At 47.7% G+C, this 26,117-nt stretch overlaps 2 protein-coding genes across 2 annotated transcripts in view; one reads left to right on the top strand and one right to left on the bottom strand.

The window, feature by feature from the left end:
- The window catches only part of TESK2 (testis associated actin remodelling kinase 2), a 34,111-nt gene extending 13,166 nt beyond the window's left edge, over positions 1 to 20,945 (top strand). Inside the window, exons 5-11 of the mRNA XM_075287162.1 lie at positions 2,349 to 2,495; positions 11,561 to 11,643; positions 14,464 to 14,548; positions 15,410 to 15,493; positions 16,135 to 16,221; positions 17,107 to 17,248; positions 18,097 to 20,945. Of these exons, the coding sequence (XP_075143263.1) occupies positions 2,349 to 2,495; positions 11,561 to 11,643; positions 14,464 to 14,548; positions 15,410 to 15,493; positions 16,135 to 16,221; positions 17,107 to 17,248; positions 18,097 to 19,001 (1,533 nt within the window). The 3' untranslated portion in view covers positions 19,002 to 20,945. The remainder of the gene's footprint in view (positions 1 to 2,348; positions 2,496 to 11,560; positions 11,644 to 14,463; positions 14,549 to 15,409; positions 15,494 to 16,134; positions 16,222 to 17,106; positions 17,249 to 18,096) is intronic.
- Positions 20,938 to 26,018, bottom strand: TOE1 (target of EGR1, exonuclease). The gene is made up of 8 exons (XM_075287163.1): positions 25,962 to 26,018; positions 25,703 to 25,819; positions 24,904 to 24,944; positions 24,596 to 24,692; positions 24,275 to 24,433; positions 23,887 to 24,146; positions 23,439 to 23,610; positions 20,938 to 23,305 (listed from the first exon to the last, which is right to left on the bottom strand). Exons 2-8 carry the CDS (start codon positions 25,811 to 25,813, stop codon positions 22,688 to 22,690), a joined length of 1,458 nt encoding a protein of 485 aa, XP_075143264.1. The 5' UTR covers positions 25,814 to 25,819; positions 25,962 to 26,018; the 3' UTR covers positions 20,938 to 22,687.
- Positions 26,019 to 26,117: the final 99 nt, after the last annotated feature.

Genomic DNA, 26,117 nt, shown 5'->3' with positions numbered 1-26,117 from the left:
ACTACAGTAGCTCAGACTCCCAGCTCTCTGTAACATGCATGGAGGGCGTCCACTTACCCCCCAGGCCGCCATCGCCTTCTTCCCTCCTCCCTCTCAGTCACATCGGAGCGTGTATTCAGTGAATCGCCGGCGCTGCTGCTGTGGTGTCCTGCACAATCCGGTATTGTTGGCGCTGACTCCTCTGTACACACAGGGCGCAGGGTTACTGCCAAACCAAACAGCTCCATCTCATAAAAATTCCATTGTTGTGCTTTCGGAAGCCTGGAGATGATATTGCGTGTATTACAGTGGATGGAGCGTGCGGTGGGACACGGGGAACGCTCTCAGTGCCCCGCACCTTCCTGCCATTGTGAAGCCGCACCAACTATCGTGTATCCCATAAAATCCAGAGCTGAGGCGGCGAAAGTGTCCGAATAACCAGGGACAAGGCCAGGAAGACTTCACTGGTGGAAAAGAAGGATTTCCTCCTGGCGCCCCCTTTTGGAAGGAGCTCCCTAGAGAATAATGGAAACCGAAGGGTATAATGTGGTGAATAACCAAGACAGAATATCTCCAAAGGAAAGCGACTCCCGTCCACACTCGGATGTTTCCAGGTCATTGCCTCTCATCTGTGCAGCGCAGGGACTGGGTGGCAATAATCTATAGGGAGCTCCTTCCAAAAGGGGGCGCTAGGAGGAAATTCCTCTTTTCTACCAATGAGATCTTATATGCATATTCCTTACCCAGAATTCATTGCAGGGCCTGCGTGGTCTAATAAGTCCCTGTACCTGAGAGATATTACCCCTTCTAAAAACCAGGGTTATACAGGACAGGTATCGGGAAATTAGTGATGTCACCTCCTGTATAATATCACTGATATCTGATGTCACCTCCTGTATAATATCACTGATATCTGATGTCACCTCCTGTATAATATCACTGATATCTGATGTCACCCCCTGTATAATATCACTGATATCTGACGTCACCTCCTGTATAATATCACTGATATCTGATGTCACCTCCTGTATAATATCACTGATATCTGATGCCACCTCCTGTATAATATCACTGATATCTGATGCCACCTCCTGTATAATATCACTGATATCTGATGTCACCTCCTGTATAATATCACTGATATCTGATGATGTCACCTCCTGTATAATATCACTGATATCTGATGATGTCACCGCCTGTATAATATCTCTTATATCTGATGTCACCGCCTGTATAATATCTCTGATATCTGATGATGTCACCTCCTGTATAATATCACTGATATCTGATGTCACCTCCTGTATAATATCTCTGATATCTGATGTCACCTCCTGTATAATATCACTGATATCTGATGATGTCACCTCCTGTATAATATCACTGATATCTGATCCCCTCCTGTATAATATCACTGATATCTGATGTCACCTCCTGTATAATATCACTGATATCTGATGTCACCCCCTGTATAATATCACTGATATCTGATGTCACCTCCTGTATAATATCACTGATATCATCTGATGTCACCTCCTGTATAATATCACTGATATCTTATGATGTCACCTCCTGTATAATATCACTGATATCTGATGTCACCTCCTGTATAATATCTCTGATATCTGATGTCACCGCCTGTATAATATCTCTGATATCTGATGATGTCACCTCCTGTATAATATCACTGATATCTGATGATGTCACCTCCTGTATAATATCACTGATATCTGATGTCACCTCCTGTATAATATCACTGATATCTGATGTCACCTCCTGTATAATATCTCTGATATCTGATGATGTCACCTCCTGTATAATATAGCATGTAGTGTCCCTTACTTGAGGTTACATGAGGTCACTGTCTGTTATAGTTCAGGTCATACGGCCATATTACACCAGTACATATCAGCGGCCGCACTTCAGACATTACGGGCCATGAGTTATTCCAGGTTTGCTCCGTCTTTATGTGGAGTCGGGGTTTTCTTTGGCAGTCGAGTCTGTTTTCTCAGCTGGCGTCTCTGCCTGGACCTCCGGTTGCTGCCATCTGCCTCAGAGCAGTGGCCGTCACCAATGACTCCTACCCCTGGAGGTGACGACTACATCAGATGGGGGGGTATTCTGCGCCAGGTGCAGCTGCCCCCTCCTCCTCCATTGCTGGGTATCTCTTATATTAGGTTCGCCCCATTACCGCTATTTTACCCTGATTCATAAGTACTGGCGCCCTGGCAGTGCACAAGGTCCAGAGTCCACTGGGTGCCCAGATGAAAGCCCCCTGGTCCTGCACCTCCATGATGCTCTTTGTGCCCCGCCCATGACAATGACATCACCTTGGTCTCATTTCATTGATTCTTTGCTCTTTGTATTTGCAGTACATTAATAGCGGGAACCTGGAGCAGCTGCTGGACAGCAACCAGTACCTGCCCTGGACGGTGCGGGTGAAGCTGGCGCTGGATCTTGCCCTGGGCCTGGCCTATTTGCACTCCAAGGGGATCTTCCATCGAGACCTCACATCCAAGGTGGGTACCAGACCCTCCTCACCTTCTGTGTATTAGCAGCTTTATGGTGACTATAGGGGGCGGTGCAATAGACTGGTCAGGGGTGGCGCTAGAGGGGGTGCAGAGTTTGCTGCATTGACACCTAAGAAGACCATAGTGTTATAAATGTCATATGCTAAGTGGGGCAGAGGGTTTACCTGGGGGCCCCAGAGCTTTAGGGGCCACCTCTGAGGTCGGTATAGATGGTGGTCACATGGAGAAGAGTAAGATTAACCCTGTAATGTTCATTTCTAATGTACTTGGTTTCCATCATTCACCATTCTTAATCCCTCTGCTTGCTGTCAGTGCCTTCATGTTTATGTAATATATCGTATATGTCTCACAGCTGAGGGTTTGTTACATTGCATCTATCTGCAGATATGATTGAGCACCTGAATGTCTCCCTGTAGGGCAGCGTCTGTGTCCCCGCACATCATTACATTAGTCTGCAGCTTCAGAGGCGGAATCTCCCAGCATTCCCTTCTTCTACGAATTCGTATTATTGTTTACTTATATAGCACCATTAATCCCATGGGTCTGTACATTATTATATTAATCCCATGGTGCCCTGTACATTATTATATTAATCCCATGGGTCTGTACATTATTATATTAATCCCATGGTGCCCTGTACATTATTATATTAATCCCATGGTGCCCTGTACATTATTATATTAATCCCATGGTGTTCTGTACATTATTATATTAATCCCATGGTGCTCTGTACATTATTATATTAATCCCATGGTGCCCTGTACATTATTATATTAATCCCATGGTGCTGTACATTATTATATTAATCCCATGGTGCTCTGTACATTATTATATTAATCCCATGGTGCCCTGTACATTATTATATTAATCCCATGGTGCCCTGTACATTATTATATTAATCCCATGGTGCTCTGTACATTATTATATTAATCCCATGGTGCCCTGTACATTATTATATTAATCCCATGGTGCCCTGTACATTATTATATTAATCCCATGGTGCTGTACATTATTATATTAATCCCATGGGTCTGTACATTATTATATTAATCCCCTGGTGCTCTGTACATTATTATATTAATTCCATGGTGCTCCTGTACATTATTATATTAATCCCCTGGTGCTCTGTACATTATTATATTAATTCCATGGTGCTCCTGTACATTATTATATTAATCCCATGGTGCTCTGTACATTATTATATTAATCCCATGGCTCTCTGTACATTATTATATTAATCCCATGGTACTCTGTACATCATTATATTATTCCCATGGTGCTGTACATTATTATATTATTCCCATGGTGCTCTGTACATTATTATATTATTCCCATGGTGCTCTGTACATTATTATATTAATCCCATGGGGCTCTGTACATTATTATATTAACCCCATGGTGCTCTGTACATTATTATATTAATCCCATGGGGCTCTGTACATTATTATATTAATCCCCTGGTGCTCTGTACATTATTATATTAATCCCATGGCGCTCTGTACATTATTATATTAATCCCATGGCGCTCTGTACATTATTATATTAATCCCATGGTGCTCTGTACATTATTATATTATTCCCATGGTGCTCTGTACATTATTATATTATTCCCATGGTGCTCTGTACATTATTATATTAATCCCATGGTGCTCTGTACATTATTATATTAACCCCATGGTGCTCTGTACATTATTATATTAATCTCATGGTGCTCTGTACATTATTATATTAATCCCATGGTGCTCTGTACATTATTATATTAATCCCATGGTGCTCTGTACATTATTATATTAATCTCATGTGCTGTACATTATTATATTAATCCCATGGTGCTCTGTACATTATTATATTAATCCCATGGTGCTCTGTACATTATTATATTAATCTCATGGTGCTCTGTACATTATTATATTAATCCCATGGTGCTCTGTACATTATTATATTATTCCCATGGTGCTCTGTACATTATTATATTAACCCCATGGTGCTCTGTACATTATTATATTAATCTCATGGTGCTCTGTACATTATTATATTAATCCCATGGTGCTCTGTACATTATTATATTAATCCCATGGTGCTCTGTACATTATTATATTAATCTCATGTGCTGTACATTATTATATTAATCCCATGGTGTTGTACATTATTATATTAATCCCATGGTGCTCTGTACATTATTATATTAATCCCATGGTGCTCTGTACATTATTATATTAACCCCATGGTGCTCTGTACATTATTATATTAATCTCATGGTGCTCTGTACATTACTATATTAATCCCATGGTGCTCTGTACATTATTATTCTATGAGTTGGCTGAGGGTGTAGACCGGGAACAGGAGGGGTCCTAGGACGGAGCCTTGGGGGGACACCTACAGAAAGAGGGCGGTTGGATGAGGTGTGAGGAGATCCAGGACATCTCAGTGATATTATACAGGAGGTGACATCAGATCTCAGTGCTCACTGCTGAGAGGACGACCTTGGCTTGTGCCCTGAAGCTGTTAGCTGACCTGCGTATATAGGAGTGTATATAGGACAGAGACTGTATACTGACTATATCAGCAATCCTTGTGCACTGCTCAGTAATATGGAGGACTCGTCTTGTCTCGGTCACATGATCACTGACTGCAGCGCTGTAGTATTATAGAGGTGCACATTAAGCTGGAATAGCATGTAGAGTGTTATTAAGGGGTTAAGGACTTCTGTACCGAGGTCCTGGGAGTTTGGATTTACAGAACACAAGTCCTGCTCATATCTGCAGATGTTCAGCTTCACTTCCTTTTTTATGGTTTATTCCTAAGATGCAAAAACTTCCCCCAAACTGACCACTAATTCCTGATAAGTCACGTTCTCCGAGTCCTGGAGACAGTGCAGAGTGTGTGTGTGTGTATATATATATATATGTAGGGGAGGGGAGGGAGAGGTATTGTGCTGTACCAGCGCAGCTCTGGAGTATGTAATGTATGTACACAGTGACTGTACCAGCAGAATAGTGAGCGCAGCTCTGGAGTATAATACAGGATAAGTAATGTAATGTATGTACACAGTGACTGTACCAGCAGAATAGTGAGCGCAGCTCTGGAGTATAATACAGGATAAGTAATGTAATGTACGTACACAGTGACTGTACCAGCAGAATAGTGAGCGCAGCTCTGGAGTATAATACAGAATAAGTAATGTAATGTATGTACACAGTGACTGTACCAGCAGAATAGTGAGCGCAGCTCTGGAGTATAATACAGGATAAGTAATGTAATGTATGTACACAGTGACTGTACCAGCAGAATAGTGAGTGCAGCTCTGGAGTATAATACAGGATAAGTAATGTATGTACACAGTCACTGTACCAGCAGAATAGTGAGCGCAGCTCTGGAGTATAATACAGGATAAGTAATGTAATGTATGTACACAGTGACTGTACCAGCAGAATAGTGAGCGCAGCTCTGGAGTATAATACAGAATAAGTAATGTAATGTATGTACACAGTCACTGTACCAGCAGAATAGTGAGCGCAGCTCTGGAGTATAATACAGGATAAGTAATGTAATGTATGTACACAGTGACTGTACCAGCAGAATAGTGAGTGCAGCTCTGGAGTATAATACAGGATAAGTAATGTATGTACACAGTCACTGTACCAGCAGAATAGTGAGCGCAGCTCTGGAGTATAATACAGGATAAGTAATGTAATGTATGTACACAGTGACTGTACCGGCAGAATAGTGAGCGCAGCTCTGGAGTATAATACAGGATAAGTAATGTAATGTATGTACACAGTGACTGTACCAGCAGAATAGTGAGCGCAGCTCTGGAGTATAATACAGGATAAGTAATGTAATGTAATGTACACAGTGACTGCACCAGCAGAATAGTGAGCGCAGCTCTGGAGTATAATACAGGATAAGTAATGTAATGTATGTACACAGTGACTGCACCAGCAGAATAGTGAGCGCAGCTCTGGAGTATAATACAGAATAAGTAATGTAATGTATGTACACAGTGACTGTACCAGCAGAATAGTGAGCGCAGCTCTGGAGTATAATACAGGATAAGTAATGTAATGTATGTACACAGTGACTGTACCAGCAGAATAGTGAGCGCAGCTCTGGGGTATAATACAGGATAAGTAATGTAATGTATGTACACAGTGACTGCACCGGCAGAATAGTGAGCGCAGCTCTGGAGTATAATACAGGATAAGTAATGTAATGTATGTACACAGTGACTGTACCGGCAGAATAGTGAGCGCAGCTCTGGAGTATAATACAGGATAAGTAATGTAATGTATGTACACAGTGACTGTACCAGCAGAATAGTGAGCGCAGCTCTGGGGTATAATACAGGATAAGTAATGTAATGTATGTACACAGTGACTGTACCAGCAGAATAGTGAGCGCAGCTCTGGGGTATAATACAGGATAAGTAATGTATGTACACAGTGACTGCACCAGCAGAATAGTGAGCACAGCTCTGCAGTATAATACAGGATAAGTAATGTATGTACACAGTGACTGCACCAGCAGAATAGTGAGCGCAGCTCTGGAGTATAATACAGGATAAGTAATGTAATGTATATACACAGTGACTGCACCAGCAGAATAGTGAGCGCAGCTCTGGAGTATAATACAGGATAAGTAATGTAATGTATGTACACAGTGACTGCACCAGCAGAATAGTGAGCGCAGCTCTGGGGTATAATACAGGATAAGTAATGTAATGTATGTACACAGTGACTGCACCAGCAGAATAGTGAGCGCAGCTCTGGAGTATAATACAGGATAAGTAATGTATGTACACAGTGACTGCACCAGCAGAATAGTGAGCGCAGCTCTGGAGTATAATACAGGATAAGTAATGTAATGTATGTACACAGTGACTGTACCAGCAGAATAGTGAGCGCAGCTCTGGAGTATAATACAGGATAAGTAATGTAATGTATGTACACAGTGACTGTACCGGCAGAATAGTGAGCGCAGCTCTGGAGTATAATACAGGATAAGTAATGTAATGTATGTACACAGTGACTGTACCAGCAGAATAGTGAGCGCAGCTCTGGAGTATAATACAGGATAAGTAATGTAATGTATGTACACAGTGACTGCACCAGCAGAATAGTGAGCGCAGCTCTGGAGTATAATACAGGATAAGTAATGTAATGTATGTACACAGTGACTGCACCAGCAGAATAGTGAGCGCAGCTCTGGAGTATAATACAGAATAAGTAATGTAATGTATGTACACAGTGACTGTACCAGCAGAATAGTGAGCGCAGCTCTGGAGTATAATACAGGATAAGTAATGTAATGTATGTACACAGTGACTGTACCAGCAGAATAGTGAGCGCAGCTCTGGGGTATAATACAGGATAAGTAATGTAATGTATGTACACAGTGACTGCACCGGCAGAATAGTGAGCGCAGCTCTGGAGTATAATACAGGATAAGTAATGTAATGTATGTACACAGTGACTGTACCGGCAGAATAGTGAGCGCAGCTCTGGAGTATAATACAGGATAAGTAATGTAATGTATGTACACAGTGACTGTACCAGCAGAATAGTGAGCGCAGCTCTGGGGTATAATACAGGATAAGTAATGTAATGTATGTACACAGTGACTGTACCAGCAGAATAGTGAGCGCAGCTCTGGGGTATAATACAGGATAAGTAATGTATGTACACAGTGACTGCACCAGCAGAATAGTGAGCACAGCTCTGCAGTATAATACAGGATAAGTAATGTATGTACACAGTGACTGCACCAGCAGAATAGTGAGCGCAGCTCTGGAGTATAATACAGGATAAGTAATGTAATGTATATACACAGTGACTGCACCAGCAGAATAGTGAGCGCAGCTCTGGAGTATAATACAGGATAAGTAATGTAATGTATGTACACAGTGACTGCACCAGCAGAATAGTGAGCGCAGCTCTGGGGTATAATACAGGATAAGTAATGTAATGTATGTACACAGTGACTGCACCAGCAGAATAGTGAGCGCAGCTCTGGAGTATAATACAGGATAAGTAATGTATGTACACAGTGACTGCACCAGCAGAATAGTGAGCGCAGCTCTGGGGTATAATACAGGATAAGTAATGTAATGTATGTACACAGTGACTGTACCAGCAGAATAGTGAGCGCAGCTCTGGAGTATAATACAGGATAAGTAATGTAATGTATGTACACAGTGACTGCACCAGCAGAATAGTGAGCGCAGCTCTGGGGTATAATACACGATAAGTAATGTAATGTATGTACACAGTGACTGCACCAGCAGAATAGTGAGCGCAGCTCTGGAGTATAATACAGGATAAGTAATGTAATGTATGTACACAGTAACTGCACCAGCAGAATAGTGAGCGCAGCTCTGGAGTATAATACAGGATAAGTAATGTATGTACACAGTGACTGCACCAGCAGAATAGTGAGCGCAGCTCTGGGGTATAATACAGGATAAGTAATGTAATGTATGTACACAGTGACTGCACCAGCAGAATAGTGAGCGCAGCTCTGGAGTATAATACAGGATAAGTAATGTAATGTATATACACAGTGACTGCACCAGCAGAATAGTGAGCGCAGCTCTGGGGTATAATACAGGATAAGTAATGTAATGTAATGTATGTACACAGTGACTGTACCAGCAGAATAGTGAGCGCAGCTCTGGGGTATAATACAGGATAAGTAATGTAATGTATGTACACAGTGACTGCACCAGCAGAATAGTGAGCGCAGCTCTGGGGTATAATACAGGATAAGTAATGTATGTACACAGTGACTGCACCAGCAGAATAGTGAGCACAGCTCTGCAGTATAATACAGGATAAGTAATGTATGTACACAGTGACTGCACCAGCAGAATAGTGAGCGCAGCTCTGGAGTATAATACAGGATAAGTAATGTAATGTATATACACAGTGACTGCACCAGCAGAATAGTGAGCGCAGCTCTGGGGTATAATACAGGATAAGTAATGTAATGTATGTACACAGTGACTGTACCAGCAGAATAGTGAGCGCAGCTCTGGAGTATAATACAGGAGAAGTAATGTAATGTATGTACACAGTGACTGCACCAGCAGAATAGTGAGCGCAGCTCTGGGGTATAATACAGGATAAGTAATGTAATGTATGTACACAGTAACTGCACCAGCAGAATAGTGAGCGCAGCTCTGGAGTATAATACAGGATAAGTAATGTATGTACACAGTGACTGCACCAGCAGAATAGTGAGCGCAGCTCTGGGGTATAATACAGGATAAGTAATGTAATGTATGTACACAGTGACTGCACCAGCAGAATAGTGAGCGCAGCTCTGCAGTGTAATACAGGATAAGTAATGTAATGTATGTACACAGTGACTGCACCAGCAGAATAGTGAGCGCAGCTCTGGGGTATAATAGAGGATAAGTAATGTAATGTATGTACACATTGACTGCACCAGCAGAATAGTGAGCGCAGCTCTGGGGTATAATACAGGATAAGTAATGTAATGTATGTACACAGTGACTGTACCAGCAGAATAGTGAGCGCAGCTCTGGAGTATAATACAGGATAAGTAATGTAATGTATGTACACAGTGACTGTACCAGCAGAATAGTGAGCGCAGCTCTGGGGTATAATACAGGATAAGTAATGTAATGTATGTACACAGGGACTGCACCAGCAGAATAGTGAGCGCAGCTCTGGAGTATAATACAGGATAAGTAATGTAATGTATGTACACAGGGACTGCACCAGCAGAATAGTGAGTGCAGCTCTGGAGTATAATACAGGATAAGTAATGTAATGTATGTACACAGTGACTGCACCAGCAGAATAGTGAGCGCAGCTCTGGAGTATAATACAGGATAAGTAATGTAATGTATGTACACAGTGACTGCACCAGCAGAATAGTGAGCGCAGCTCTGGAGTATAATACATGATGTATCAGCTGTGCTGGGTAATGCGGTATCACACTTGCAGCTTGTATCTGTCCGCCATGATTCCACCTAAATCCCTGGAAAAACAGCATAGAGATGACTTTTTTGCCCAGACAGTGTCAGACGTGCAGGACTTTGTGTCTGTGCAAAAAACAAAACAAAAAAAAAAACCAGCGTTTTGCTTTAAAATCCCATTGCAGTGACTGGGCACCGTCGGCAATCTGTCCTTATGCAGTTTTTCTGGGGATTTCGGTGGAATCACAGCGGACAGGTACAAGGTGCGAGTATGAACGCCACATTCGGCTTCTGTCCACACTGTGCAGTTGCATCCCCTGTTCTGTGCACTCGGCAGTATAATATCCAGATGTTTTCTCCTGTCGGGTTGTCTGCAGATGTTTCTCGGGTCCTCTATAGGGTCCTTTGTATTTTTGCACCGTGCAGAACTCGCACTAAGCTCGTGTGTCCCGCTGATGATTTATCGTATTACCTCTGTGACTTTTGGCGCCATCTCTGCTGTTTATAAGATTATAGCGCCACTCGCTGGTCAGACTGCAGATGTGTGAATTGTTGTTCAGATTCTTAGAGGTTAGTAGCCTCTTGGGGGTCTGTCATGGTGGAGACCCCTGTATAGTTGTGGGTGCCCCTGTAATGTGTGAGTTGGGTAGCTCTGGATGAGCGCACCTCCTTACACACTACAGTAGAGGTCTCCGTTACATGATACCTGGTTTTGCGTCACTGCAGCCACCACTAGGGGGCGCTCCTTGTGTACAGCGGTCTTTCAGTGAGATCCACTGGCCCTGTTAGTGGTTGTTGCACTGATTCATTGTAACGCGCCTTCAGCTGTGTGTGAGTGACGAATGGTTCTATTCACTGACAGCAAACCTATAGAGAAACCTATAGAGTGGTAAGAAGCAGGACGAGCCCCACATCAGTGACCCCGCCGGGCCGCCGGTCGCCCTCAGTGGCTGCTTCCCTTGCTCGGGGCAGATCTATGGGTTTTTGCAGACTCGGCTCCTTTTCAGGGATTGCGCTTATTGCATTAGTCAGTGTTAAGCTGCAGGCATGGCCGGCCTCATTAACCCCTTAGTGTCCCCTGCACATCACCACCGTCTCCTTCTTCTTACAGAACTGTCTCATCAAGAGTGACGAGGGCGGCTACTCGGCCGTGGTCGCAGACTTTGGGCTGGCGGAGAAGATTCCAGATTACAGGTGACTATGAAGCTGCTCCCTCTGCACACCCGGCAATTACCGTAATGACAAGGTCCGGAGCGGAGCGCCGATTATTACAGCAGAACCTTCCTCCGCTCACATGACTCTGCGACCTGCTGGAGCAGCGCTCCACAATTCAGCCTCTTCTAGAAACATCCAGATAAAGTTCAGCCACTTGATACTCTAAAGCTCAGTGACTTGTTGTCTGCTCCAGTCACATCCAGAGCTGCTCTCTGGTCAGGTAGACTAGAGAATAGTCAGTGCTGCTCTGGATGTGTTTGGAGTAAAATGTAACAGATTAGAATGGTCCTATGTAGCGTCGTCCTGTACAGTCAGATCATTGACCTTCATCGCTCTCTGCGGCCATAATGTGACCTCGGTGGACCCTGCTCCAACGTGACTTGACTAACCCTGCCATGTCCTGACCCTGCTGCACCCCCAGCAAAGAGACTGTCCCCCAAATGTTGTAGGTGGGGCCTGCAGTCTACCAGGGTTGCCCCTCATTAAGCCTGTGTTGGGGGGTTGCCACAGATCAAGCCAGACATGGCGGCCGGAGCTCGTACCTGCCTGGTGTCTCCTGGTGGCTCAGCAATGTCTGTTCCAGCCACCAGAGGGCAGAAACTCAGAACAGGAGGAGGGAGCTTTAGTGTAACGAGACCAGAAGAGACAATGCAGTTGTAGCCCCCCCTCCCCCCCTCACCCTCTCTGTTGTCCAGGATTGCACCTCTCTGAACCGCGCCAGTGTCAGGTGCATGCTGGGAGTCTGACAACTCTGTGACATGTTGTTATAGTTGTCAGTGTGATCTCACTGGTAATACGTCCACTTTGGTTAGGACTACATACAGTTAAGATTCTTGGCTGTGAATTGCATTTCTCTGCTACTCTAGTCACATCCAAAGCTGGATGTCAGGAAGTCAACAGAAATGAAAATGCAGCTTTGGATGTGAATGAATTTGATACAGTTTCTTAGAGGCCTGCAATCCTTGAATTAGGCTGATAACAGAGAGCAATAGATCATTGAGTACATGGAGAGGAGGCAGACTGCAGGGGTAGTTACTTGGTGCAGAGAACATTTGGATGGGCAGCTGGTGGTTGGCAGGAAGTTGTGGTCGATTTAGCAACTTAACTGGAGATATCCGGCATTTACAGAAGACGTTAGTCCGCAGGAGCCGAGTGGTCCGGACACCGTGCTTAGAGACTGGTGGTAGAGAGAAACCGGTCCTGTATATTATATATAGTGAGAAGTGCTGAGCTGTGCGATATACAGTGTTGGCCAAAAGTATTGGCCCCCTGCAGTTCTGTCAGATAATCCTCGTGTTCTTCCAGATAATGATTGCAGTCACAAATTCTTTGGTATTATCTTCATTTAATTTGTCTTCAATGAAAAACCACAAAAAGAATTGTCAAAAAGCCAAATTGGATATAATTCCACAGCAAACATAAAAATGGGGGTGGAGAAAAGTATTGGCACTGTTAGAAAAATCATGCGATGCTTCTGTAATTTGTGTCATTAACAGCACCTGTTACTTACCTGAGGCACCTAACAGGTGGTGGCAATAACTAAATCACACTTGCAGCCAGTTGAAATGGATTAAAGTTGACTCCACCTCTGTCCTGTGTCCTTGTGTGACCACATTGAGCATGGAGAAAAGAAAGAAGACCAAGGAACTGTCTGAGGACTTGAGAAGCAAAATTGTGAGGAAGCCTGAGCAATCTCAAGGCTACAAGTCCATCTCCAAAGACCTGAATGTTCCTGTGTCTACCGTGCGCAGTGTCAGTAAGAAGTGTAAAGCCCATGGCCCTGTGGCTAACCTCCCTAGATGTGGACGCAAAAGAAACATTGACCAGAGATTTCACCGCAAGATTGTGCGGATGGCGGATAAAGAACCTCGACTAACATCCAAACAAGTCCAAGCTGCCCTGCAGTCCGAGGGTACAACAGTGTCACCCCGTACTATCCAGCGTCAGCGTCTGAATGAGAAGGGACTGTATGGTAGGAGACCCCGGAAGACCCCACTTCTTACCCACAGACAGAAGCCAGGCTGGAGTTTGCCAAAACTTACCTGAGAAAGCCAAAACCGTTCTGGAAGAATGTTCTCTGGTCAGAGGAGACAAAAGTAGGAGAAGGCCTCGACATAGAGATTACAGGAAAAAGAGAAGAAGACGCCCCCTACAGTCAGACATGGCGGAGGTCCCTGATGGTTTGGGGTTGCTTTGCTGCCTCTGGCACTGGACTGCTTGACCGTGTGCATGGCATTATGAAGTCTGAAGACGACCAACACATTGTGCAGCATCATGTAGGGCCCAGTGTGAGAAAGCCGGGTCTCCCTCAGAGGTCAGGGCTCTTCCAGCAGGACAAGGACCCAAAACACACTTCAGGTCAGCACTAGAAAATGGTGGTGAGAGAAAGCCCTGGAGACTTGTAAAGTGGCAGCAATGAGTCCAGCCCTGAATCCCATAGAACACCTGTGGGGGAGGGGGAGAGATCTCTTGGTGGCAGTTTGGAGAAGGCCCCCTTCACATCTCAGGGGGGACCGCGAGCAGTTTGCCAAAGAAGAAGGGTCTAAGATTCCAGCAGAGCCTTGTAAGAAACTCATTGCTGGTTAGCGGAAGCGGTTGTGCGCAGTTATTGTGTCTACAGGTTGTGCGACCAAGTATTAGGCTGAGGGCGCCAATACTTCTGTCCGGCACTGTATAGGGGTATACGATAGAGAGAAGCTGAGCTGTGATATATATATATATATATATATATATATATATATATATATATATATATATGTTATGTATTTTCCATTGTTGACCCCGTCGCTTCCCTTGCAGTAGGGGCAGTGAGAAGTTGGCGGTTGTCGGGTCTCCATATTGGATGGCGCCGGAGGTTCTGCGAGATGAACCTTACAATGAAAAGGTAAGTGCGCCCCGGTAACCTCAGCGGAGTCACCAGAATCCTCCGGTCAGTGAATCACGTCCTTCTCACAGCTGAGGGCCTGTTACAGTGTCAGTGCTGTTTCATGTATCTGGACTCACTGCAACACTGTAACAAACCATCAGCTGTGAGAGGAAGTGGAGGGGTTGTTTCCATTCACCAGCAGAGATCTTGGTGAAAAACTGAAACACAGATTCTTAGAACCTTCCAGAACATGAAGTGATGTCACCGGTTTATGTACTGACCCCCGTCCCATGAGCCCGCCCACTTTAGCCCCCTGCAGATCCTGTATTTGTAGGGTCACCCCCTCATGTCCCCGCCCCCTTCCCAGGTCATGGGGTCCAGGCGTTCTTTATCCTCTACGTGAAGGTGTGACCAGCGGTCGCCATAGTAAGCGGCATTGATCTGAAGTGTCAATAATCCTCCGTGCGTTGTCAGAGAAATACGTGAAATTCCTCCGGAGTGGAGTAAAGCCGCGCCCTGCGCCGGACGCTCGCTGGTGGAAGATTAACCAGCCTGTTATCTGTACAGAGGGAGCGACCGCGCTGCGCAAACACGGCTCGCCCCGCCGCCCTCCTGACCATGGGATTCTGAGGGTGACATAGACCCCACCCCGCGTCCTCCGCAGAATTATAGGGGCGTCCGCTGCAATCACAGAAACACTGTGTAGTAGATCGGAGGGCGCCGCTGCCGCCGCGAGCTATATATACACTGATATATACAGAACACTGCAGAATACCCCGGAGGTGTGGAGTGTCGCCGCAGCTTGGGGTGTAACCTGTGCATGGGGGTGACTTGTGCTCTGCTCTTGTAGTGACTTGTGTCTCTCCCCCCCCCCGGCAGGCCGACGTCTTCTCCTATGGAATCATCCTGTGTGAGATCATCGCCCGGATCCAGGCCGACCCCGATTATCTGCCCCGCACAGAGGTAATATCTAGCACATCCAGCAGGGGGCAGATATTTATCACCTCAGTCAGCTCTGCGGCCTCCATCACTGGTCATGTGACCAATCGCTTTATGGCCGCCCAGTAAATGTTTGTAACTGTTATCATTGTATCCATGGAAACAAAATCTGGATCAATACAGGTTCCGGGGTTATCACCGGCGTAATAAATACCTTCACCTGCTGTGATGTCATGGAAGGGGCGGAGTTTATATATTAATCATTGACAAAGGGGGCGTGGCTATGTAAATCTGTGTACAAGAGTGCCCTCTACAGGCAGCCAGTGGAAGTACAGGACTGAAGAAGGAAGAGCAGCTTGTCAGAATTCCTCTGGACATTGAGGCCTGCAGAGCTGTACTCCGGTGTTAATAGTGAGGCTTTGTGTCCCCCAGTTCAGTATACGGCAGTCTCTCCTCTGCTCCCCCTATCTACAGTGTACAGGCTGCCATAAAGCGTTCTGCTGTAAACATGTTCCTCCCATTAGCCACACCCTGTCTGCCTGTACTGGGATCCATGGGAGTGGCGGGTGTATATTGGGGAGGGGCTCCGGGGCTCGTTATTCGGACCTGGCTTTGTTGGGTTTGTTGCCCTATGATCACATGACTCGTTTCTTTCCCATGTTTAGAACTTTGGCTTGGACTATGATGGTTTCCAGCACATGGTCGGCGACTGCCCCCCGGACTTCCTCCAGCTGACGTTCAACTGCTGCAATGTGAGTACCCCCAAAACTAGGCAAAGTCAGAGCTGATGTGAGCTGCCTCCGGACCGCCACCAGGCAGCGCCGCACCGATAATAACAATGCATCTGCTGAAGATGGCCTCCCTCACCATAGGCTAATATTAGGCGCCGCTTATCCCTCCTTCATCATAGGCTAATATTAGGCGCCGCTTATCCCTCCCCCATCATAGGCTAATATTAGGCGCCGCTTATCCCTCCCTCACCATAGGCTAATATTAGGCGCCGCTTATCCCTCCCTCACCATAGGCTAATATTAGGCGCCGCTTATCCCTCCCTCATCATAGGCTATTAGGCGCCGCTTATCCCTCCTTCATCATAGGCTAATATTAGGCGCCGCTTATCCCTCCCCCATCATAGGCTAATATTAGGCGCCGCTTATCCCTCCCCCATCATAGGCTAATATTAGGCGCCGCTTATCCCTCCCTCACCATAGACTAATATTAGGCGCCGCTTATCCCTCCCCCATCATAGGCTAATATTAGGCGCCGCTTATCCCTCCCCCATCATAGGCTAATATTAAGCGCCGCTTATCCCTCCCCCATCATAGGCTAATATTAAGCGCCGCTTATCCCTCCCCCATCATAGGCTAATATTAGGCGCCGCTTATCCCTCCCCCATCATAGGCTAATATTAGGCGCCGCTTATCCCTCCCTCACCATAGGCTAATATTAGGCGCCGCTTATCCCTCCCTCACCATAGGCTAATATTAGGCGCCGCTTATCCCTCCCCCATCATAGGCTAATATTAGGCGCCGCTTATCCCTCCCTCTCTGGTATTCTAATACGGGGTGCTGCTGCTGCTGCTGATCTCCCCATTCAGTGACCCATCAGTAATGACCTTGTCTTGACATTTTTGGCAGATGGACCCGACTCTTCGTCCTTCCTTTGTTGACATTGTGAAGCAGCTGGAGGAAATCTTACAGCGCCTACGGAAAGAGGAGGCCGAGAACGAGCGACTGTCCAACACCCCCGAGATCCACGAGACCAAGCCTCTTACTAAGGGTGAGATCTCAGACCAGCATGCCCCACAGCTGAGGGTTTGTCACAGTCGTATCAGTACAGTCTTCTTCATCTCAAGTCTGATAGTTTGTTACACCCCTTGTGACCCCCCTAGAAGTGTCGCTCATCCTAGACTTCATAGGGAGGACCCCCGCCCCGCACCCCTTGTGACCTCCCTAGAAGTGTCGCTCATCCTAGACCTCATAGGGAGGACCCCCGCCCCGCACCCCTTGTGACCCCCCTAGAAGTGTCGCTCATCCTAGACCTCATAGGGAGGACCCCCGCCCCGCACCCCTTGTGACCCCCCTAGAAGTGTCTCTCATCCTAGACCTCATAGGGAGGACCCCCGCCCCGCACCCCTTGTGACCCCCCTAGAAGTGTCTCTCATCCTAGACCTCATAGGGAGGACCCCCGCCCCGCACCCCTTGTGACCTCCCTAGAAGTGTCGCTCATCCTAGACCTCATAGGGAGGACCCCCGCCCCGCACCCCTTGTGACCCCCCTAGAAGTGTCTCTCATCCTAGACCTCATAGGGAGGACCCCCGCCCCGCACCCCTTGTGACCTCCCTAGAAGTGTCGCTCATCCTAGACCTCATAGGGAGGACCCCCGCCCCGCACCCCTTGTGACCTCCCTAGAAGTGTCGCTCATCCTAGACCTCATAGGGAGGACCCCCGCCCCGCACCCCTTGTGACCCCCCTAGAAGTGTCGCTCATCCTAGACCTCATAGGGAGGACCCCCGCCCCGCACCCCTTGTGACCCCCCTAGAAGTGTCGCTCATCCTAGACCTCATAGGGAGGACCTCCGCCCCGCACCCCTTGTGACTGAGACTTTTTGTGTTTCCCCTCCTGCAGGGTCCATTGAGAAGAGTCAGGGGGTCAAACGTCTCATCACCATCCCGCAAGACGATAAAATCCCGCAGAAGTCGCCGCGCCCCCGACGGAACATCACTCTCTCCCGGAGTCAGTCCGATGTTTTTGCCCGCAAACCTCAGCGCAAAATAAATGTCCAGGACCCTTTCTATACCCCCAGCAGGGGGCAGGTGCGCAAGGTGAACCCTTTCAATGCCAGGGAGGACTTAAAGGGAGGGAAGATTAAATTCTTTGACCTGCCCAGCAAGTCCGTCATCTCCCACGTCTTCGACTTGCACTCCCCTAAGATGGCGGGGCTGGTGCGGCAGCCGTTCAGCCAGGACACGGTGGACTATTGCTACGTATCCCGGAGGCGCTGCCGCTCTCTGCCCACCTCTCCTGAGCTTCTGAAAAGAGACTGTTCCCCGTCTGCGGCCCTCTCCTCCACCATGGGCAGGTGCGACCCTGCGCAGCTCAGCAGCGAGGTCCGGGCCAGGCTACTCTGTAATGTTAAATATGGGGTCTCCGAAATCCCACCCTATAAACCCAGGTCCCCCCTCCCAGACTGTGCGCAGACTGAGGATATGGACTGTACAGATGGGACCGGGACTGTGGAAGGAGATCACAACCAGGATGAGTACCCGCTGCTGGTCAGCAATCGGAAACTTGCACAGTGTTCCCAGCCCCCCACTCACTGCCTGTCCGAGGACGAGCCCTCCCCCGGCTTCACCTCCAGCTCCGAGGCCATGGAAATAGAGGACGAACTGAACGACAACCAGCGCAGCTCCAGCGCCCCCGCACACTTCGCAGGACTGTCCTTACTGCCAGTGGACAATCCAGAGAGCAGGGACTGTCTGTGCGACTCTGTGTCCGGCTGCCGCATCCGCCAGGGAGTGGTGAAGCTGTGAGGAGCGGTCCCGTGTCTACAGATCCCCTCCCCCAGTAGGTCCCTAATGATCCTGTACTGCACACCAGGGTTCCTGATGACGCGGTCAGTGTAACGCCTGGATGACGCGGTCAGTGTAACGCCTGGATGACGCGGTCAGTGTAACGCCTGGATGACGCGGTCAGTGTAACGCCGGATACAAGTGTCCGAATAAATTGTATAGGGACGGGAAGTGCAGTAACCCATGGCGACCCAAAAAATAAAAAACATTGACAATGCAGTTGCATTTGTTGCATTGGTTACGGTGCATTCCACCCGTGTTATTGTGTGTCACGTGATCTGTTAACCCTTCACCAGCCAGTCTGTGGTGATGACGTGCTCGGGGCGAGCTGTCAGTCTGCGATGCCTTAACCCCTCCAGTGCCATTGCGCCGGCTTCTCCTCCATACACCGTCATCTGACTTGGTCACTAGTTCTTTCTGTGGGAATGACGCCACCCCCTCCCCGCCTGAGGGCCACGATGAGATCTGCCACATCAACCCAGGGGTAGGAAGGTGGGGGAGGGGGGACTTTAGATTGTTGCGTTTTTAGGTTTTTGTATTTTTAAAATTCAATGTATGAATCCGACCATAGAGACGTTACAAACTTACTGACCCAGTGGCACGAAGTCTCTGCTCAGGTAGGGGGTTGGGGTGTGCAGAGCTCCGCCCCCATGGAGTAGCCCCTATTAATGCCCCTCCTCCACTGTAAGGCTAATATTGGTGTAGATAAAAGCACTTGTAATGCGTGGTGCAGGGCTGCCCCCTAGTGGTGGACTCTGTCAGTACTGGTCCTCACTGATCGGAGTGTTACAACAGCGCCCCCTAGAGATTTCAGACTCAGGATGCGTTGTCTCAAATAGATATAAAAGCAGCAGCAGCCGCCATGATGGATCTGAACGCGGCGGCGGCGGCGGCTGCTCTAAGCGATAGAAACCTTTTGCTGCTGTTCAGACTCTAGCCTGGTGTTTCCTGATATTATTAGAGTGTGCGGGCTGCAGACTATTGCATCTTACAATAGGGCTGCTGGGCTTTGACTTGAAATGTGCAACGCTCCTGGCACGTCATGTAAGGCGCTGTTCACAAGGGGCAGATGTCCAGCCAATGTGGTCGCGCAGGGATCTGGCCGGGTCTCCGAGCTCTCCGCACTTTGTAGGTTCTAGGGTGTCCCCGGTCACTATTAGGTGTGGTGTCGTGGTACAATGTCATGTGACTACAAGTCGCCATATAGTACAAGCCGTATTGTTTACACCATAATATCAAGCTGAGGTGACTCCAAGATAGCGGGGGAGGGGTGGGGTCGATAGAGGCGCGAGGTACGGTAGACGGCACACTTAGGCGCTACAAGTCGCCTCATCCCTTCCCCCAAACAATTCTTCATCCTATAGAGAAGAGCTGATTCTTCGCTTTGCTGATCCGATCGCCTCCGTCTTTGCGAGGAACAGGCGAAAAATTATTTCTGATTAAGTGTAAAGAAAATTTTATTTTTGTTTAATTTTGTAAAAAAAAAAAAAACTCAGAATTGTAATTATTTTTTTGCCTTATTGAACACTATGAGGAACTAGCGCTCCCAGCATGCCCTGCCCGCCTGGTCTGTGGCCGCCATTGCAGTGTATAAGCGCTGAGGACAGGCGCCGCCCCGCCCCCGCTTTCTTCTATGCAATTGTCCTTTTCCCGCTTCGGTTTCTGTTCCTATTTATGAAGGTGTTTTATTAAAGTCTTACGTTCTCGCTGCTGACACTGCCGCCGCCGCCGCGGGCGAGGATTCCTCTGTGTGTATTTATACTCTGTTGTTCCGCCTGTCAGTGCTCTCTGTATATACGATGTTTGTATTGAGGAACCAAAGAGGAAACGATCAGAATCTTTTCTGTTTTATTTTTGTAGTTTTGTCATTTTCTCCTTTATCTTCCAGATTAAACGGTCTATAGCAACCGCGTGCGAGTCTGCGCCGTCATTTACCGGAAACTGCTGTAACCTCTGGGGTTGTCCCACCGTCTCTTACCACCAGGGGGTAGTGGGGGGGGCCCGTCCTGCATTTACTGTCCAGGACAGCGGGTTTATGATACCCCAATCCATCAATGTCCACTCACAAAAGCTTTGCACAGGGCCCATCACTGTGACCGGGCCCTCGGGTGACAAATTACTGTCTGATACCCACGACTGATCCTATGGGCAGACATGTGGCCCCTGGTCAGCTGTGTATCAGGGGGCCCAGCAATCACACCTGAGCCCCAATCTCTTGTAACTAGAAATCTATAAGCCATTCCTGTACTGGCCCTTTAAATGACCACAGCTGGAAATGACCAGAGTAACAGAAAACGGATATACTGAGTTATACCTGGTGCAGGGCCTGCTGGGGCGGAGCATACCACAGATTAAGAATGTGTCCAAGCTTCCCCGTGTCATGCTCCGCCCCCTCCAGGACGGCACCCGCTTGTATCGGCATGGAGCGTTCCTGGAATTTCAACTTTTGCACTAAAAGAGATTTGATAGAAATTCTGAGACTATGGTTATTGCTATCCTCGAAGTTCATGGCCGCCGCTGCTTCCTCACCTGCAGTAGTCACAGGGCGCCATTTCTTATACAGATATCTGCCGCAGTATGAGATGTAAGTAATGGCGCCCTGGGAAGACTTCTGAGTAAAGTCAGGCGGCTGCCATATTTACAGCAACTACATGAACCAGCAGAGGGAATAGAGGAAGACATTGTCATGTGACCGCGTGTAGGCGATCAACGCCGATCAGTAAAGGAACATTCCGGATACTTCTCCATTTTATATTTTGTAATAAAAATCAATAGTCACAAAACCTTTCTGCTATGTTAGACTAGAGGCAGCGCTACAGGCGGCCATCTTGGTGAGGACATCCTGCAGAATAGCCTTACCCTATACAGTAAAGACGCTCCTCTGCTGGTGTTGCAGCTTCTATTAGAGCCAATGGAGCCCAGGACTGCGCCCACCCCTTTAAGTAATGGGTAATGACCTCATCTCTTTCCACTGTGACCCCCGACCCCTGCCTTATACAATTCCTTCAGTGGCTCCTCAGCATTCCCATAGACGGTACATAAACTATAACACGAAAGAGCAACTGAAGGAGAGTAATATCCACTGCAAAAGAAGAGACGGGGCTGCAATTCACAGTGTGAGATCGGTGAGGTCATCACTTAAAGGGGCACAGATGTTTAATGAAAAAAAAAAAAAATTGTTTGGCACCTGTAAGGTAAAGAATGGGGGATGTAATTCTCCCTCCAGGACCATCTGTGATGTAAATAGAGCAGTGTTCACACAGTCCACTGTATATGTGTCATCTAGAAACATCAGACGACCTGGACTATAAGAACAAGTGAAAAACTAAAGATGCCAGAACGACCCAGGAGAAGGATGGTAGAAGGAGTCCATGCTTTACACTGCAGGCTGGACCCAGCAAGACAGGAATTATTTCTACCGTGTGATTATGACCCAGGGCCACGGAGCAGATATGGCTGTCACCAAATAAAGGTGAGTGACGCACCAATATCCCTACTGTCTGTCATTCAGGAGTCTGAGAAAGCTGGATGACAGGCTGTGGGAATCCTAGAGCATGTGTAGTGGCCCCTGTGGCACCGGCCACCGCATCACCCCGGCTTATACTACAAGGGGCAGGTGGGCTCTGACATCAGGACATGGCCACAACTTAGGAGCCGACCCTGGAGATCAGCCGCATCTTCTGGACGTGTGCGCGGGAGGACTTGGAGAAGACGCTCTTCACTATCTGCAGGGGGACGTTCTTACCACTCAGATAGATCTTGTTGAGACAGTCCAGGAGGCAGCAGGAGGCCGAGGAGTCGGAGCCCTTCTGCTTCTTCAGCATCCACACATAAGCCATGATGTACCCAGTCATGAAGGCATCAAAGCCGGCTCTGTGTGTCCCCCCCTCGGAGGATCTGGGTCCATCTCCTGGTGTTGGGGTCTCCTCAGGAAGTCCTGGCTGGGGGTCTTGCTCGGAGGGCACAGACTCCATCTGCTTCTTGGCCCCAGTTTGGTCTTCATCCATATCACACTGCACATCATTAGTCGTGATAGCTTCTGCCACCCTGGTATTCCCTTGTTCCATATCACTACCACCAAGGGGGGCGCCAGACGTTTGTTTACAGGGGGGCTCCGTCTCCATCTGAGACTCTGCTGGAGCCGCTTTCTTTCTCTTTCGTCTCTTTCTCTTCTTCTCCTCTTTACATTTTTCATCCTCCTCAATGATCAGGTCAATGTTGTGAGACTGCAAACACTTCAGCCCATTAGGACACCAACCGTACGCCTGCGGGCAAAGGTCAGATACAGGTAAGTAATGGCGGGGGCATCCCAAAAAGTACGCCACCGGACTGACGTCAAATACTGGGCTATGACCCAGCAATCCTAGAAATACTAACAATACTAGACATTGCACTCACAGAGAATCTCTCGCAGATGTTCAGGTTGTCGGTGCTGGTTTCGGACGCTGTGGAGCGGGGGATGGAGCAGAGCCGATACTCCACATAGGTTGACATAGTGGCGGCATAGTGACAGAACTCCACCACGATGTGCCGGCTGCTAGAATCCATTAGTTTGCCGTTCTCACGTTTACTGGAAGAGAAATAGATTATGAGAAATAAAATGGCGGCTGACGGAGAGATCTGCAGAAATAGCTCCAGGAAGGTTTAGGTTATGGGTGCTGGGTTTTTGGGGGGAGGGGGGTGTCATGGTCCACACTGCTGCAGTCCTAATACTGCTGAGGGCTTGTTACAATGTGTCAGAACTGATTATGAATGTTTCAATCCACTGACAGCAAGCAAGAAATAAAAATGGAAGAACAGACATGAAAACCCAAGAATCCTGGAACACCCCAAAATCTGCGCTCACCATTTCTTGTAGGCGTATTCCAGATACGAAGCCGTAAAGCGAGTCTCAAACTCGGAGGCGTACTTGGTGTCGTAGATCCCGGCCGGGAACATTTCTGACAGGTCTGCGATGAAGTTCATCATCTTGTCAGGAAGCTGCGCATAGAAGCACTGATAGAGGAAGGCCAGGTCAATGAGGCCATTGTGAAGGATGAGCGGCTTCTGGGCCTGGAGAAGCTCCAGGAAGAGGGTGCGGGCGCTCTGGAGGTGACGCTCATCATCCTGCAGCAGGAGAAATGACAATCTGCAAATACCCAGCAAAGACGGTGACATGATAGTACTGAACAGTCTGTGCTCGGCGCTGGCTGGACCTTGCAGTGCGCCACATATTATAGTGTATACTGCGTTACCTTGTCGTTGCCCTTGTAGTAAGGAATCCCCCGGGAATATTGTTTATTGAAGTCAAAGCCATGCTGGACAAGAAACTGGACGGACTGAGGCTCGATGGTGTAATCCTCCATACACAGCAAGGTCAGGTTGTAGATCTGAGACAGGTAGGTGTCCTCCCCCTGCAGAGCATTGCACAGGAATTATGTCAACAGGTAAGCATCTGAAATACTCTGTACTGCTGAGACCATGCTCCTCCACTATGTAACTCTCACCCTGTGACCTCCCCAATAAGATCAGCACACTCCTCTCCTGAAATACTCTGCGCTGCTGGGAGAACTCACCTTTTCGGAGATTGCTTTGAAGCAGGCGATCCCCAGGGACAGTATGGAGCGTGTTCGTGCAGCCTGACATATGGCTTTATACCGCTCCTCCACACATCTACAAGACGACACAAACTATCACTGATAATAACAGGACACAGCTATGGCATGTAAGGGTTAATCCAGCAGAGGAGCGGCCGACACTGAAAAATACATCAGACCTTCATGCAGGACCCTGGGAAAGCTGTCATGGCGGCTGTACTGTCACCCAGCTTTCCCAGAAACCTCTCCATGGGCAAATCCTTCCTGAGATATTCATGGCCACTTACTGGTTCAGTAAACTCCTCCTGGAGCCCAGACCGCTCAGCTCCTGCAAGAAGAAAGGCCGCCGATCACTGGAGGTCAGCAGAATCAGCAACGGAGGGGTTAATTGGGGTAGTGCCAGTGTGGCAAGGATCCAGTATGTGGTGTCAGCTCCACGTGTGCTAGCTCTGCCCACATTACCCAGAATACAGGGGGTGGAGCCTAATACTAACAGGCACATGAAACAGCGCGGACACCGGAGCTGAGGCAGCGCCCCCTACTGGATCCAGGCCGGGCCAAGCAGGACCAACTCCTAATCGCTCCAGTCTAGTGGAACATGAGCGCAGCTCTGAAGTAACACCATGAAGGCGTCTCATGTCCCAGAGACCGTGAGCGCCATCTACAGTGGCGGCCAAAAGAAACCCGCACCATTTCACAAAAAGTAATGATTGTAGTGAAAATGATTTCTCGTCTTTTCCATTCCCATCCTCTTCTCTCCTGGAGTATTTGGTAATTTTGTACACGATGTCATGTAACATTTTTCAGAGGATTTCGTGGCAGGAGGTATATATATATATATATATATATATATATATATATATATATACACACACATATACAGATGGGACGCCCCTTATACGCAGCACATACATATGACAGAATCCTCTGATGGGACATTTATTTTGGCCGCCACTGTATAGGACGGCAGAGTACAGCGCCCTCAGTCACTACCACAGGGACTCCGGGACCCCCAGTTTATTGTTATCATGGCGCCCCCCTTTAAGTGAAGCAGAGATGACTCCCCGTAACATCTCCATCACTTACCGTGTCCACCGCAATAAACGTGGCGGTCTTCAGCGCCAGCAACATAGACGGCCAGAGCTCGCCAAAGTTATCATTGTGGACGTCGATGACCGGGACCCTCAGACTTGTCATCGTCACCTGTCAGAGACCAAGAGGGAGATATATATATATATATATATAAGGAAGGAGAATAGAGAGACCTGCACGAGCAGCCCCCGCCCCAAACTGCAGCAACAAGGGACGAACAAAGATACAAACATGGCATCAAAAAACTAAACACCTGCCGTAAACCGAGATCCGGCACATGAAGCCTCCAGGACCAGGCTACACAGCTGCACTTCCGGCGCACAATGATGACGTTACATCACGTGATATATGTTATTAGACTCGTAGGAACCTTCTCATTGGAAGAAAACAACGTCTGCCAAGCAGTAGC

The sequence above is a fragment of the Leptodactylus fuscus genome, chromosome 9, assembly GCF_031893055.1.
Source record: "Leptodactylus fuscus isolate aLepFus1 chromosome 9, aLepFus1.hap2, whole genome shotgun sequence".
NCBI lineage: Eukaryota > Metazoa > Chordata > Amphibia > Anura > Leptodactylidae > Leptodactylus > Leptodactylus fuscus.
Note: the sequence above shows the minus strand (reverse complement) of the source record. Positions and strands in the feature narration are given on the sequence as shown.